This window comes from Chelmon rostratus, chromosome 12 (genome assembly GCF_017976325.1).
Source record: "Chelmon rostratus isolate fCheRos1 chromosome 12, fCheRos1.pri, whole genome shotgun sequence".
Taxonomy (NCBI): domain Eukaryota; kingdom Metazoa; phylum Chordata; class Actinopteri; order Chaetodontiformes; family Chaetodontidae; genus Chelmon; species Chelmon rostratus.
Genome location: NC_055669.1, coordinates 22,856,976 through 22,871,342, shown reverse-complemented (window position 1 = coordinate 22,871,342; position 14,367 = coordinate 22,856,976). Strand labels below are relative to the sequence as shown.

At 40.7% G+C, this 14,367-nt stretch overlaps 1 protein-coding gene across 8 annotated transcripts in view; it reads right to left on the bottom strand.

The window, feature by feature from the left end:
- Positions 1-9,635: 9,635 nt before the first annotated feature.
- LOC121614615 (rho GTPase-activating protein 12-like) overlaps positions 9,636-14,367 on the bottom strand; it is a 54,199-nt gene continuing 49,467 nt past the window's right edge. For 2 of the 8 annotated variants that reach the window (XM_041948589.1, XM_041948591.1), the window contains 5 exons: positions 13,826-13,924; positions 13,515-13,592; positions 13,195-13,329; positions 12,515-12,620; positions 9,638-11,604 (listed from right to left, as the gene is read on the bottom strand). In XM_041948589.1, coding sequence (XP_041804523.1) covers positions 11,430-11,604; positions 12,515-12,620; positions 13,195-13,329; positions 13,515-13,592; positions 13,826-13,924 — 593 coding nt within the window. In that variant the 3' untranslated portion in view covers positions 9,638-11,429. Of the gene's footprint in view, positions 11,605-12,514; positions 12,621-13,194; positions 13,330-13,514; positions 13,593-13,825; positions 13,925-14,367 lie in introns of all 8 variants that reach the window. The other 6 variants (XM_041948594.1, XM_041948596.1, XM_041948593.1 and 3 more) reach the window with 4 other exon arrangements.

The window sequence follows — 14,367 nt, the reverse complement described above, 5'->3', positions numbered from 1 at the left end:
TGTAGGTCTCTTATTAATGCTGGGCTGAGGGGAGGATAAAAACACACATATTTCTTTAAAATTTATAAAATTAAAATCACTCAACCTGACCCACAGAACTAAATCCCAACCCAATTATGGGCGACAGGCTACCAATCATCATGTGAAATAGGTGTCACTTTACCTCAAAGAGTAGTTCTCTCATTTTGGAGTTAGTCTGAGCCAAATGAGTCGGGCCATCTGCCCAGTGATGCTTAGCTTCAAACGCATTAGAAAATGATGATTGAGCAGAGTCGAACATCCACAGAGAGGTGCAAGTTTAGTTTGGGCTGTACCAACATGATCAAAGCAGAGAGTAAGTGGAAAACGTTTTGGTCCTCTGTTTGAACCCAAAAGCTAGACATTAAATAAGCAGTATGATATTGGAGTATTATACCTTTCCTCCACAACTACCCTTGTTCGTGCTCTTGAGAAGCACAACCTGCCAAAATGCTCCTAAAAGACGTCACATGTGTTTACCCGCCGTTGTAGGTAAGTTCGTACAGTACATGAAATTCCTTGCTCTGGGATACTGACATCTGCTAAACTTACTTAGCGTTTTTGATTTTTCATCTTCCATTGCAGTCACCTTGCAGCAGTATTCTCACAACTTAAACCACTTGAAAGCCATTTCCAACATGGAAAATACACAACCTCATGATGATGTGAAAGCAGTGATAGATGTCACATCACCTCACAACACACACAACACTTTGGTCTTTCTGCTGGAGGAGAGCATTAAAGTGAGAAAACCTGATTTGGAAGGAGTGGGGTGTGAAACATATTTTGAAAGGATGAGTTTTCATTCAGAGCATGAGCAGCTTTTCCAGCAGATTTTGCCATGCCCATCAGCTGGTTTTTCTCCCTGTAGTGACTGGCTTACACTGCCAACCAGGAGCTCTTGTCACTCAATCTTGTCAATCTTAATAGAGATCTCTCTCACAGCCTGCAGTAACCACTGAAGCTCAAAGCCGTGTGGAGACAAAAGCCAGCCGAAGCTGTGATTCCAAAGGCACCTGTGGTTGTTGTGTTGTTTTCAATCAAACCAGTTCAACTTCAGCTACTCAATCAGAGGCTCACTGGGTCCCAGCGAGTGAACAACAACAAAATGACTTGTTTGTTGGTGCCTTACAAAACAACAACTCCCTAGATGCCCAATCACACCCAAATTCATTTGCGTGATGGAGGGAAATAGGTAGTACTGGATACAACAATCGTTGCCGATCGTGTAGTGGCTACTAATGACTGTGGCAAGTTCTGGTCATGGTTAAATGCGCTATTGGGGTTATGTAGGGTTATGTAAAATTGGATGGAGCGGCAAAGCTAATTTGATCACTTCCTCCAGTTTGCAATCGGTCAATTCTACACAAGAGAACAGAATTATTTTACTTTTAATCCACTGGTCACAGCTATTCAACTCTGAATACAAAGAAGTTGACAAAACATGACCCCGGAACATCAAAGCATGGATATGCTGAGAGAGCTCATAATAGGTCCAAATCATCTATACTTCATGATAGAATCACTAAACACCAAACTAAGTACCTTCAGTCTGTTCATTTTTTATACTGTTTCAACTGTCCATTCTAGCATCGCAAACAAATACTAACACACTAAAACTAAGGTCCATTGTACTGAAGTGGTGGCCGAAATGTTACAGGCAGATACCACAAAATCTGAACATAACTGGACTCCAAGTTACCTGTTTATTTTGTCACTTGTAAACCACAACAATCCATTTTAGCTCTATTGTTTTCATATCATTACCAGTTTTTATTCAGTATTTGTATCCATGAGTAGCTATTAGACACGCAGACGTGGTGGGACTTTACTGATGAAAGTAAAAGCACTCTTCAAGCAAAGTTCAATACTGCAAAGCTACTCGGCGTGAGGTGGTTGTAGTGCATTAAGTGCATATCGACACACACTCAGCCCACCTTGCTGTTAGCACCGAGTCTGGGTTAAGAGCAGAGAGGCGTGCCAGCGCTGGCGACATAAATGAGTGCGGGGAACGTAATCAGCATGCGGAGCTGCAAGCAGGAGTCATAGAGGAACCCTGTCAGCCTCTAAGTGAGTGTGTTTTTGTGTTCAAGTGACTAAGGAGAATGCAATTACCATGCAGAACTGGTAACAAGAGACACAGGGGAGGTCTTGTCTGGATTTACATGTGTGTGGATAGGAAGGGAGTTCCTCAGAGGTGGTCACGCGCACTCACGCACTCACACACACTCGCGCACTCACACACACGCACGCACGCACGCACGCACGCACCACCACCACCCACGCACGCACAGACACACACAGCTAAGAGAGAAAGGCGATGCGGGTGTGTGTGATGACCTGTCAATGTCCACCATTGTCGATGCTCCTCAGGTCACTCCAGCAGTCCTCAGCTGGGGACGGTCTCCAGTTGCCACTCAGCTGTTTACTAAAAAGTGAAGTGAAAGTATTCTGTTAATTTATTAACACACTTCTAATTAAGAAAACACAGCAAAGTCAAAACAGTTGTCTAAGAAACTGCGTGTTACAATAATAATACATTCATGTCTTGTTTCAAGTGATTTTTCACATTGCCTGAATTCTTCCACATGTGGACTACAATCACTTCATGGCACAGTAAACTCATCAGCTGGTGCAAACACACACAAAAATATTTTTACAGTGACACTGAAGCAGAAGAGTTCAGTTGCAGGACAAAACACAAACAAAACAAAAAAACAGTGAAAGACGCTAAAGTGCGCTGAGCTGAGGGAAACGGCAGGTGAGTTAGGTAATAATTAAATATATTAAAATAATTAAAATATTTGTCTGATCTTACTTGACACTGCTACAGTCTTAGGTAAGATCAGAAAAAAACATATAGCTTAAAAATGATGTTGAGATTGTGTTAAAGATTAAATGTAATTGCAGTTTGGGGTTAGATTGCAGTTTGTATTGTCCTGAAGGAGTGGACAGCAGCTCAGCCAGTGTTTATCATTTCCTATGCAGCCAGCGACTGAGCAGATATTAACTTGGCCTTATCAGCAGGAGCCACAAAGGGCTGATGGTGAAGAGGAGAGGATGCTGAGGGGAGAACGGCTCCTCTGGTAGGCAGGTAATGATCGCCCCCACTGCTGGAGCCTGACACTGGGCCTGGGGCGCTGCCATGACAGCCTCTCTGCAGAGGACCAAATGGCAGCTGGAAATTACATGGCAACAGTGTGTAATTTCAATGTTAACAGAGGAATCTCCTCGTTCTGCAAAGCCTGAGTTCACAGAGTACCGTTATTAACTTTCCAGTTTTAGCTGATTATAATTCAGAGGACGGACTGGAAGGTCAGCGTTCGAATTGTCAGACTAAATCCGACATAAAGCTCCCTCATCAGTCCCTTCAGCCTGGATCCTCAACTTGTTCCATAAATGTACATAGACAGCAATGATCTTTCAGCCTGAATATACAGCTGTTTTCATTGGTTTCTTACTGAATGATTTTTCTCATACTCTGGTTTAACAGATGTGGAACTGAGGCTGGTTCTTGACTGCAGATCAAACTCCTCTAAACAGCCAAACATTAGCTTATTTTAGCTTCTCAAATGTGAGGACTGTAAAGCATAAATTACATATATTTGCCTTCTGTAAAGTTAAAGTTAACATAACTAGTAATGTAGTGATGTCACATTGACCTTTTGAAATAGTAATGGACACTTTAATTGATCAAAATAGTTGAAAGTGAGAACAATTTTCAGTTGCAGCATAAAAAATTAGACTTCCACTGCTGCAGCTTCAAACCCGTCTCTTTCTTTCATGCTGGAACTGTTTAACCTTGTGACACGAGTTTATGTAAATGGTAAATTGAGCCAAGTCAATTTTATTTACAGTAAACAGCCAAAATGCATAAGTGGCAGCATGTCATAGTTTGTTTAGGAGTATAAAATGGCCTCCACATACCTTAAATGCATTAAGCATACTTGACTTGACTGTGAATTTATTCAGGTCAGAGTCATTAAAAACACTGTTTAAATAGAGAAAATATACTGAGTCAGTGACCACCAGAGGAACAGTGGTTGTCCAGACCTCACGTCTCAGCTGTAGCTCTGTAACTGGGGCAACTTAAAGTAGAACAGTCTAACAGGAGCATGCCGGCTCAGCAAAATCCTTTTCCTAGATAAATTAAGGTGCAATGTTGTGAGTCCATGCACGGCATGAGATAACAGCAGTTAACTTTGTTTGTCTGTTTTAAAATCAGTCTGATACAGGCATGACCAGCTGATCCCATAAAGGGCCGAGTAGCTGCAGGTTTTCACTCTGACCAAGGAGGAGCACACCAGGCTGGAATCAATTAATCAGCTGATCTCAGTCTTCAGCTGATAACTAAGTGATCCCTTGATGTCAATTGGTTGGCCTGGTGTAAAAAAAAACAAAAAAAAACAAAAAACTGCAGCAACAAGATACTGTGCTGTCAACACAAATTGTCTTTCTGAACACACAAGCTATGTAAACCTGCATTAACTTTTCTGGCCATTCGATGCTCCAACATGTTCACCTGATAACTGTTAACTTTGTTTGTCCACCGTTTGGTGCTGGCAGGGACAGTTTTACCGACAGCTAGTTTCTAGAGTTTTTTTTACAGTGACACTGAAGCAGGAGAGTTCAGTTGCAGGACAAAACACAAACAAAACAAAAAAAACAGTGAAAGATGCTAAAGTGCGCTGAGCTGAGGAAAACGGCAGGTGAGTTAGGTAATAATTAAGTATAATTTGTCATGGGGATCACACCCTTCCACATATAGGTAGTCCTCATTGGTAATATAAAATACTGATTACAGAAGCTTTACAAGCATGAAAACTCTTCTTAATGCGTCTTATAGTGCTACAAATGCTTCAAAAGAATATTCACCAAATGCAGTATGTTCAGTTCCTTTCAGTACAACTTTATTTATACCAGTAAAGGAAATTATATGTATATAATTTGGTACTTCTGAAAAGTACAGTCCTCTGTGAATTTCTGATCATCTGTGTGTCGAGTGGTGGATGAAGGGTTTTCTACAGGTATGGCCCATTTTGCGTAGTGTAATAAAGGCTTAGAGCCAATGAGATTGATTTACATTAGAATCAAATAGCACATAAATTACTGAGTGTACATTAAGAGGCACATGCCATGTGAAAAATAATTCAGCTCAAGTCTTCCCTGCAACACATTTTACCTTTATATAACCCATGCTATGGGCTGTCATTCAGAGACCCAGGATCAGCACCTCGGACAGCGGCACAACACTTTGTGCACTATGTTTTCAAAGACCCACCACCACAGGAAGACACTACAGGCTGCAGGCTGGTCCATTAATCTTCAACCTTTATCACAACTGAACACAGCACTATGTAGTATTTAACATCTCAAATAGCCTTGTTTTTTGATATAACAGTGTACTCAAGATAAACCATAGACCTCCCAGTGAACAGTTTTAAAAAAAACAACTGCTGACAGTGAGGTTTCTGGATTATTCTGCATAAACAATAACAAAAATAATCTCAAACCAATTTCATCAAAATTACAGTGAGATTATGATCACAATTTCAACGTAGGTTTCACTTATAACTGTACTGAACCGGTCCTCGGCTTCAGACAAAGTACAAAATGACTGAACGTGTGCTGATCTGCTAATAATACTGAGGGTAGAAAGGTGAAGACTCAGCTCAGCTACATCGTCTTAAAAAACCCTGATAAATATGATAAACACATCCTCTGCTTATCGTCGGTCACAAATGGCAACAAAAACAGCTGAATATTTAATTTAGCCTTACTCTAAACTCTAGCCTTTTGGAAAGAGATGCTACTATTTATTTTCGTGCAGTTTTTCAATGCTGTGAGTAACACAAACACATGACATTCACTTCCTATTCAAGTGGAAGCTGAAATGTTAAAGGCAGCTATCTCAAAATCTGGACAAATAAAACTAAACTTATAGATTTTGCGAAATGTAGGTAAACTCAGACTCAGCCTCAGATCCTCAGATCCAAGGCCAGGGGTTAGGGGTTGTGGTTAGAGACTGTACACACCTTCGATCATTCCTGCTGCCCATAATGTTGCATCAAACAACAAAAATCTTTAGTCTGTTACTGAGGAAAAACATCTAATCAAATTTTGATCTGTGGTCTGAAGCTGGGTTCTTGACATGAAAAGCTTTCTGAGCTTCTGTAGGAGCCCGCACACCATGTCACATCAGTAACATCACAGTTTCTGAGCTGCATGGATCTGTCTTATCTCTACGTGTTATTTCACACATGTGTGCTTTCCTGAGAGCTCTGATAGGAGCTGCGAATGCTGCTGTACAGTCGAGGAACTCAGCAGGTTTGGCATTCAGCACAAAACTTCCCGTCAGAGCTACTGTTGTTTAGTGGTTTTAAATTAGAAAACTAATCAGCATATTCTGTTGAGGGAATCCTAAAGCCTGCAGGAGGGCAAACACTTATTAGATTTGCATTTCTTGAAGGGCAGATATTTTTCTGTGGATCTGAAGCACCGGAGCAATCAGATGTGAAATCAGCGGCCAGAGAACAGCAGGTAGGAAAGTGAGAATGTTGGCGAATTCTCCCAAATAGGAGATATTTCCACAGCAGAATGAAAGACAACCTTTGACCCCCTGCCAAATGCCTTTGCATTTTTCTTTTTACACTAGGAAATCTCGGATAAAAGGACCCATTATCAAGTTTTAGCCCAGACCGGACATCAAAGATCTCATCTGAATCAGTGTGCCACAATCCTACTGCCTGAGCATCTGCATTGCAAAATTTGACTTTGTGCTTTGCCTTAATGTCACTCCTGATTGTAATCATCCTTTGAAAAATGTCATACAGCATGGCTATCTGAAATGTAAAACTTACCTTACAGAGGTGTAGCTGTCTGCTGGCTGTGTATGTATTTTGGTGCCATCCAGGTTAAGCCTGTGGAGTAATTTTGTGATTCAAGAGACAATTGTCGCTTAATTGTGTATTAGAATCATTTTTTTTATGTTTGTTTTGATACAGTCTTTAAAAATAGAAGCATTTTACACATCTTTACTCAGCTTTTTTCTTCCATTTCTTTTAAATGTGTAATTTGTCTTGAATCTCATTAATGCATTTGGCAATGCATTCACTTGTATGAAATGCGCATGTTTTATATTATTGTCCTTGCGAAGGAAACAAGTTCAATCAATACAGTTTAAAAGTATCAATTAGCTGACTGATAACTCTATTGATCATTTTGTGACAGAAGGACAGGCAGACAGAAAAGGACCCTAACCCACAACAGTTCAGTTTCTGATCTGAGTTTTGATCTGAGTCTTCGGTCTTTGCATACCTTTACCAAAAGGTGCCCAAAATATGACCAAATGCAGCTTCTGGTCTCAGCTGGGTTGTCAGCTACCTTTGGTGTTACGCTGGTGACAACTGGGAACTGACTGATAATTTTGATGTAATATATATCATAGTTGTGAGATAACAATTCTAAATGACTGGTTGTTATTATTTTCTTTTATTAAATCAGTCTGAACTGAAATTTTTTTCCCCCAGTAACATTAGCCTCCCACCATTGTGAAAAATCAAGTTCAATCTTGTGGAAGCTCATTCTCTCTGAAATGGAATGAATAACGTTATGGTACACAAATCCTTTTGTTGTTTAGCTAATAGTTCAAACCCACATCAACTTTGTTTTTTAATGACTTGCTCAACAATCAAATGTAGTTAAATAAAATACTCACCTCCTGAAGGGCTGAAACTGTCTCTGAACGGTTAGGAGTTAGCAAACGGTTGGTTAGCTTGGATTCACAGCCGTCCTGATGTCCAAAGGTGGCCCATCATGGCAAAAAAAAACGTAGAAAAGTGTCCGGAGAAACTTCTCAACTCGCTCTTCTAGCATAGCTCACTTACTGTATGTGTTGTTCAGCTGTATATTCAGTATATTTAAAATACCAACATTTTTCAAAAGCTAGCTAATGCTGTTAAACGGTTGGTTAGCTTAACAGACGTGAACTAAGTCTTGAATTAACCGCGCTAACGACAAACACTAGCATGATATTTGGCCATATTTTGGCCAAATGTCCGATTTATTCTGGTCTCCTACTTAATTCATTTTTAGAAATCAACTGGCTTCATCACCTCTTTACTATGTCGAAACTCTGGAGATTGTAATCCATCTCAACATCTTTATGAGGACTTTCTCACTACTCACAAAATAACCTTCACTTTGGTCAAACAAAAGGAGTCATGTGGGTTGGTTATGCGTTTGGAAACCATCGACAGATCGCTGGAAAGATACATTTATCAATCACTGTCAATATTTGTATTTAATCTTTGTGCTAGAAGCTCATTAAAACGCCTCGTCAGTCGAACGACAGCCATTTTAAAATAAGAAAAACGTCCGTTTATCTCTTGTTCTGCGTTTATTGCAGCGGTCTGCAGCTGCAGCAGCGCCACCTGTCGATTCTCTGGCCTGGAGGTTCGTCTGTTCAAACACGCCACACTGTCCGGGTGACATTTACAACATCTGTACAGAGCTGGAATGTAACGACATACATTTACTCAAATACTGTACAAAAGTACAGTTTTGAGGTTTTTGTACTTGACGTAAGTATTTCCATTTTATGTTTTTTTCTACTTCTACTCCACTACATTTAGATGCAAATATTATACTTTTTACTCGACTACATTTGATAACTTTAGCTACTAGTCACTTTGCAGATTTGCAGATAGGAGAACTATCATGGCCACAAGTGTTGTTCATTAGCAGGAAACTCACAGGTGTGTTTTCTAACCAAAATTAAGGCTGCATTTCATTTAGGTCCCAGTTCCAGGACCCTGCTATGCATGTTGGTTCACTGATGTGGTTTACCGTGACCCATTTGGGTGCCACGGTAAGTAGGACCGCAGCTGCTAAACCCTTAATGTTGAATGAATCACACCTGCTCTTTTCTGTTATGATAGGTCAAAGCATCTCCTATTAAAAAGCTCTAGTTTTAGCCCCACAGACAATCAAGTTAGGTAATAAAACATTAAATAAACAATTACTTAAAGCTTCAGTGATACTCATTCTACCTGCAGGTCATCTCAGATGTGTCTTCTGGAGCATTAAAAATGTGTTCTGGAGTTAAAATACTGTATTTTCTGCAGTTGCATCACACATTACTGCATTTATGGACACAGTGTATATTAAGGTACACACGCATGCATATGAGTAGCATACTGGCTCTTTATTAGTCACTATAAAGCTCTTATTAATGCCTTATTCTGCATGGTCATACTCTACATCCAAGAGTTTCCCCTTAATAACCTCAAAATTACTGCTTTTTGATGATCGGTAGGGAAGATGTTGTACATGCATTAGATCTTAATAACTCTAAGTCCCCAAAAAGTGCTGTATAGAGTCACTACCCTACCAATATGCATGCCAATAAGAAACTTAATATAAAGTGTGACCAAATTTTCTTCACATTCCTGACAATTATATCCATCAACAATAGTTAAGTTTCTATGGCAGGATAGAGAATCTGAAACTATATCAGGACTTCTGAAAAAAATCAAATAAAATAAAATAACAATAATAATAATAACAATAAACAAGTAATAGAGCATCAAAATTATGACTAGAAATTACAATATACAATGTCATAATTCTATTTTTTTTAACTAAATTTAAGTTACAACATGGGAAGTCAAATATGGGATATTCAGTAAAATTTATCAAATCTAAAGTCGATATGATAAGAACTCAGTCAAAATCATAATGCAGTATGTCAATTATGAGCTACGAAGTTCAGGTTTTGACTTTGTAAATCATCAAGATAGCACATGGAAGTCAAAAAGAAACTGAACTGAGAAAGCCAGAGTTTGAGTAATGTTGACTTAGAACTTTGCCTCAGTGTCTCGAAATGTAGATTTTTCCCGTTTTCATTTCTCCACTGACTCTGACTCCGACTCTGACTGGGGGGTTCATTAGTTTGATCTTTTCTTTATATCCGTTCTAACCTTTCAGTTCTAATTCTGGCAGTGTCACGTCCTCGACCTTCACACTGAACGACATGGAACGACTGCAGCACGAGTGGGCACCAAATGTATGAATAAGTAGAAAAACAGCATCAACAATATCTCCTTTGGAATATCTCTTATCAGAGGTCTTTATTCCAGTTTGATAAAGCCAACAGCTACTCTCCAAAGTTACATTCACAAATTTCCATTTACCTGACGCACAGGTAAACCTCCACATCCCCAGTTCATAACTTTATTCCTCACATCTGTTGGTTACACAATGATCACAAAATAGTGATTTCTCCCTTGTATCATATTTTTAACACTCCAGGCATTCGTACGTATATTTACTATTTGTACAATATATTGTCATTAAATCCATTCATCCATCCACCCCCCCACATCCACATGCACACACATAAACACTGTACAGATTTATCAGTGGAGTCATGGTCACAGGTTTGCCTGAACATTTAATAACCGCGAGTCAAGGAAAGACACAGCTGAGTACCATTGTTTGTTTTGTCCATGTTGATGTTCTGAGTGCTGCGAGATGATTTGTTCTTAAAGCCAAATGGAGAAACTGGCGTGCAGATATATATTACAGAGTGATAACCTCCTATGTGTTCAGAGGACCTCGGTCCAGTATTTCAGGATTTCAGGAAGGAAAGAAGAGGGAGAAACAGATCCAGAGAGAGATGGAGAGAGGTAGAAGGGGAGCAAACATTTAAAATAAAGAGAAAGTGAAAGAGAGAGCAGATAATGTTCTTTAACGACATATAATTCCTAAATAAAAGACCTCCACGTCATCCCTTCTACTTCTTCTTGTTCTGAATCTGTTTCTTTGCTTAGTGTCTAAACGTCTAAAGCTTTAGTACAGCAGTTTGGTTTCTTCTGTTGGTTCCCCAGTTTGGTCAATACAGGTCATAGCACATACAGCACACTACATACAGAGTGCACCTCCACCCCCAACCTCCAATACTGACGCCTCCTCTGTGGAAGCGGCGACTGAGGCTCCTTTGGTCTCAGTCAGTCTGTGCAGTAGTTAGAGGCTTGTTTGGCCCGTGTATCAGTTTTAGGGTTCCAGTGTCAGGACAGGAGGCCGTCACCTTTGCGGTAAAGTGGCACAAACGCAGCTGCAGGAGAAAATGAGATACTGAGAAGTGCAAAGAGTCTAAAACTTTTTGGTCGCTAGTTTGTTACATCTATGTTTTGGTTCACGACATATTTGCGTGGCTTTGGTCCATAGGTTGCAAGATTGGAGAAGCCGGTGACCGCACGTTGGTTTGAGATGAAGAGAAGCTGCCCCCGGGCCGGGCTGGACCGAGCCGAGCCAGGCCGGGCTGTTTTCGGCAGGGCCATGCTAGGTTAGGAAGAGCTCTACGTTGGGAGCGGAAAAAAACAGAGAGGCTCATCCTCCGGCGTCTCTTTCTACCTGCCAAAAATGTTCTCGTACTCCAGCAGTATTAGCTCCACTATCTGGTTCTGGTAGACCATGTGGACCGCCATGTTCCAGGTCTCCGTTTCAGGCCGCAGCAGCGTGGGGCCGAACACGATGGCCACACTCTGTGTGTTCATACGGTTTTCCTCGCCGTGGTCGATCACCCTGAAGGAACAAGGAAGCTGTTAATTTGCAGAATCTAGTTTATAGTTTATTTTAATGAATCTAAATTAAGTTTGAGGACACATATGTACTCAGACAACAGTGTTCACAGCACAGAATAATACGTAGAGAACAAAGGTACAATCTAAACAGAATACTGGCTGTGTGGCTCATGTGCTAAAAGATCCCTTTTTTTTTTTTTTTTTTACAGTGTTGGGCCCCTGCAACACTGTAAAACATCACTAAAGATTTATAAAGTGATCATATGGAGGCCTTCATTGCTGAAAGAAGACATCCTATGATCCCCGTCGTGATCAGATGATTTTTTGCTTTTCTTCATTTATGTGATTGAAAATTGAACGTCTTTGAGTTTTGGACGCGTGGTCGAACAAAGCAAGATGATGGGTGAAAATGTTCACCTTTACAACTGCTGTGGACCAATGACAGGTGTATGTCATATACCTGAGGAACAACTTCTGGGGCGAAACGAGTATGAGAGGAGAAGTCAGGTGCAGCTACATATAGGTATTTTAGCTATTTTCAAAACGATGGCAGAGATGTGTGATGTTTTTTGGGGGTTTTTTTTAGCAAAGCAGTAGCCTTTTTCCAGAGCTCTGTTTTACCATAAAACACCAAAGAAATCTGCAGGGTGCTGGATAATGTTAGCCCTCGCTAGCCTGCCATGCTCAGTGAAGCATGAACTCATGTCAAATAATAACAGGACATTTTATATGGCTGGCTGATGATGGTAGTTACTCTGAACAGTTCGTCAGATAGCTGAGCTGCTGATGAGGATCGTGGGCCTGGTGTGAAGAGCTGAAGGGTGGTGCATATATTGGTGGTTTATATATTAAAAGTGTAACCTGTGTCCTGAGGACGGAAAGAGATCAGTGAAATACAGTGTTTGTCTTACTTCCTGAGGTGTTTGAAGAGAGCCTGCATGGTGTCGTGGTTGGGCTTCGGCAGCTGTCTGACCAGGTCTTTGATGGACTGAACTCGATGCTTGTAGTCTGGAATCTCTGTAGAACAGAAAACACAATGTGTATGGGTCTGAGGGAACAATCTGAGCCATCAGAGATTAAGATGCACTGACTCTCAGCTCATTCACTAATGCACTGTTGGGTAGAGTGTACCTTGATGCTAGTGGTTTATGGGGTAGCTACTGGCTTTCACCGTTCCCTGGCTAAGTTGCCAGTACTGAATCAGGAGGAAAGTGGTTTTCTAAATGGGCTTTGGGGTTCTTAGTGGTCCATGCAAGTTTCCGTGAGGTTTCCAAACAGAGTGATTTAATCTTAATTCCCAACTGGACAATAAAGAAGAATAAAAATTCTACTCAAATTTCTGTTTTACTACCTTACAGCTCATTCTAAGACAACAAAACCACAACAATTCTTATATTTTCTGCTTACTGAGCTGAGAATTTGACTAAAATGCTAGTCTGGTGGTTTGCAGCAGTTGAGTTTTTAGGCACTTTGCTGTTGAAGCAGAGAGGCTGACAACGTGCTTAGTAACACAGACGGTACATTCGCTTCAGACTGAGTTAATGCATGATTGAATACAGATATCTGTGGTGCAGCTGCACGTAACACTCACTGATGGCGCTGACAAAGTCATGGAAGAGAGCGTAGGTGAAGAGAGGTTCCGGCAGCTCCCTGAAGTACATCTTCAGAGCTCCAGTGGTCACGTGGATGTCCTCCCACTTCCCGTCTACCAGGTTCACCTTCTCATCTGGACACACACAAACCCTTCAGTGAGAGTGCTGTCAACAGACACTTAAAAACAGCCTACGCAACCAGAAGAAGCTGCCAGAAATTCAAGTCAGAATACCTTCAAATAACCTTTAAGTCACATTATTCTCTATTTTGTTTTCTCCCAAATAACAAAGAGAAGCAGCTCCAGAAAGCAGTACTTACCGTGATTGACAGCAAAGCGTAGTTTTTGTATGACAGCCAGGTTTCCACTAACTCTGTACAAACCGTCTATACACAGACCTGCAGGGGATCATGGGAGAGAAAACATGACATCACTTTAGCAGCTCCATATCTGCAAACAATTACTATGGTTGTTTTTTATTTTCTTTGGGCACCCAGAGGACTCAGCCACACGTTATCTGACACAACCCGCGTTATCAGGAGGTGAGGCCGCCCTTATTTTTGCTACAGGCACATTAAAAGAAACTCCAATTCTTTCCAGGACTGGTAAAGTGACACACATCTGAACCCACCGTTGTTCTCCACGTGGTCGATGCACATCTTAACAAAGCTCGGCACTGTGCCGTTCTCCCTGTGACACAGACTGGACAGACTGCAGCCAAACACCTGATCTGAAGACACAGGAAGAAAGAAGGAAACCACATTCACAAACAGTCCAAAGTCCTGTTTTGTTTGCAATATGTGGTGTATCCACACTCACTTTACAGTGCCGCCTTACTGCTCTCTACTGCAGGGCACTTTAATGTCATGTAGGTCAAAACTTCATGCAGCAAATCCACAGAATTACCATAGAACTATAATAAATATAAAACTTCCCCCAGTCAATTATTATAGAACTATAAAGCATCAACTTCTCCTGATTGCTGTGACTTATTGGAGGACACGCTAAATAAAAATAGGACACCTCAAGGTTAGAGCAAACAGATTTATGTCAAGAAACTTTTATTCCGATTCACATGTAAAAGAAAAGGTAAAGGTGTGAATAAAATGATGGTAACTGGTCTTTTCTTCTACAGTCAAGCTTTCTGTGGCTCACAACACAAAACCTCTAGTT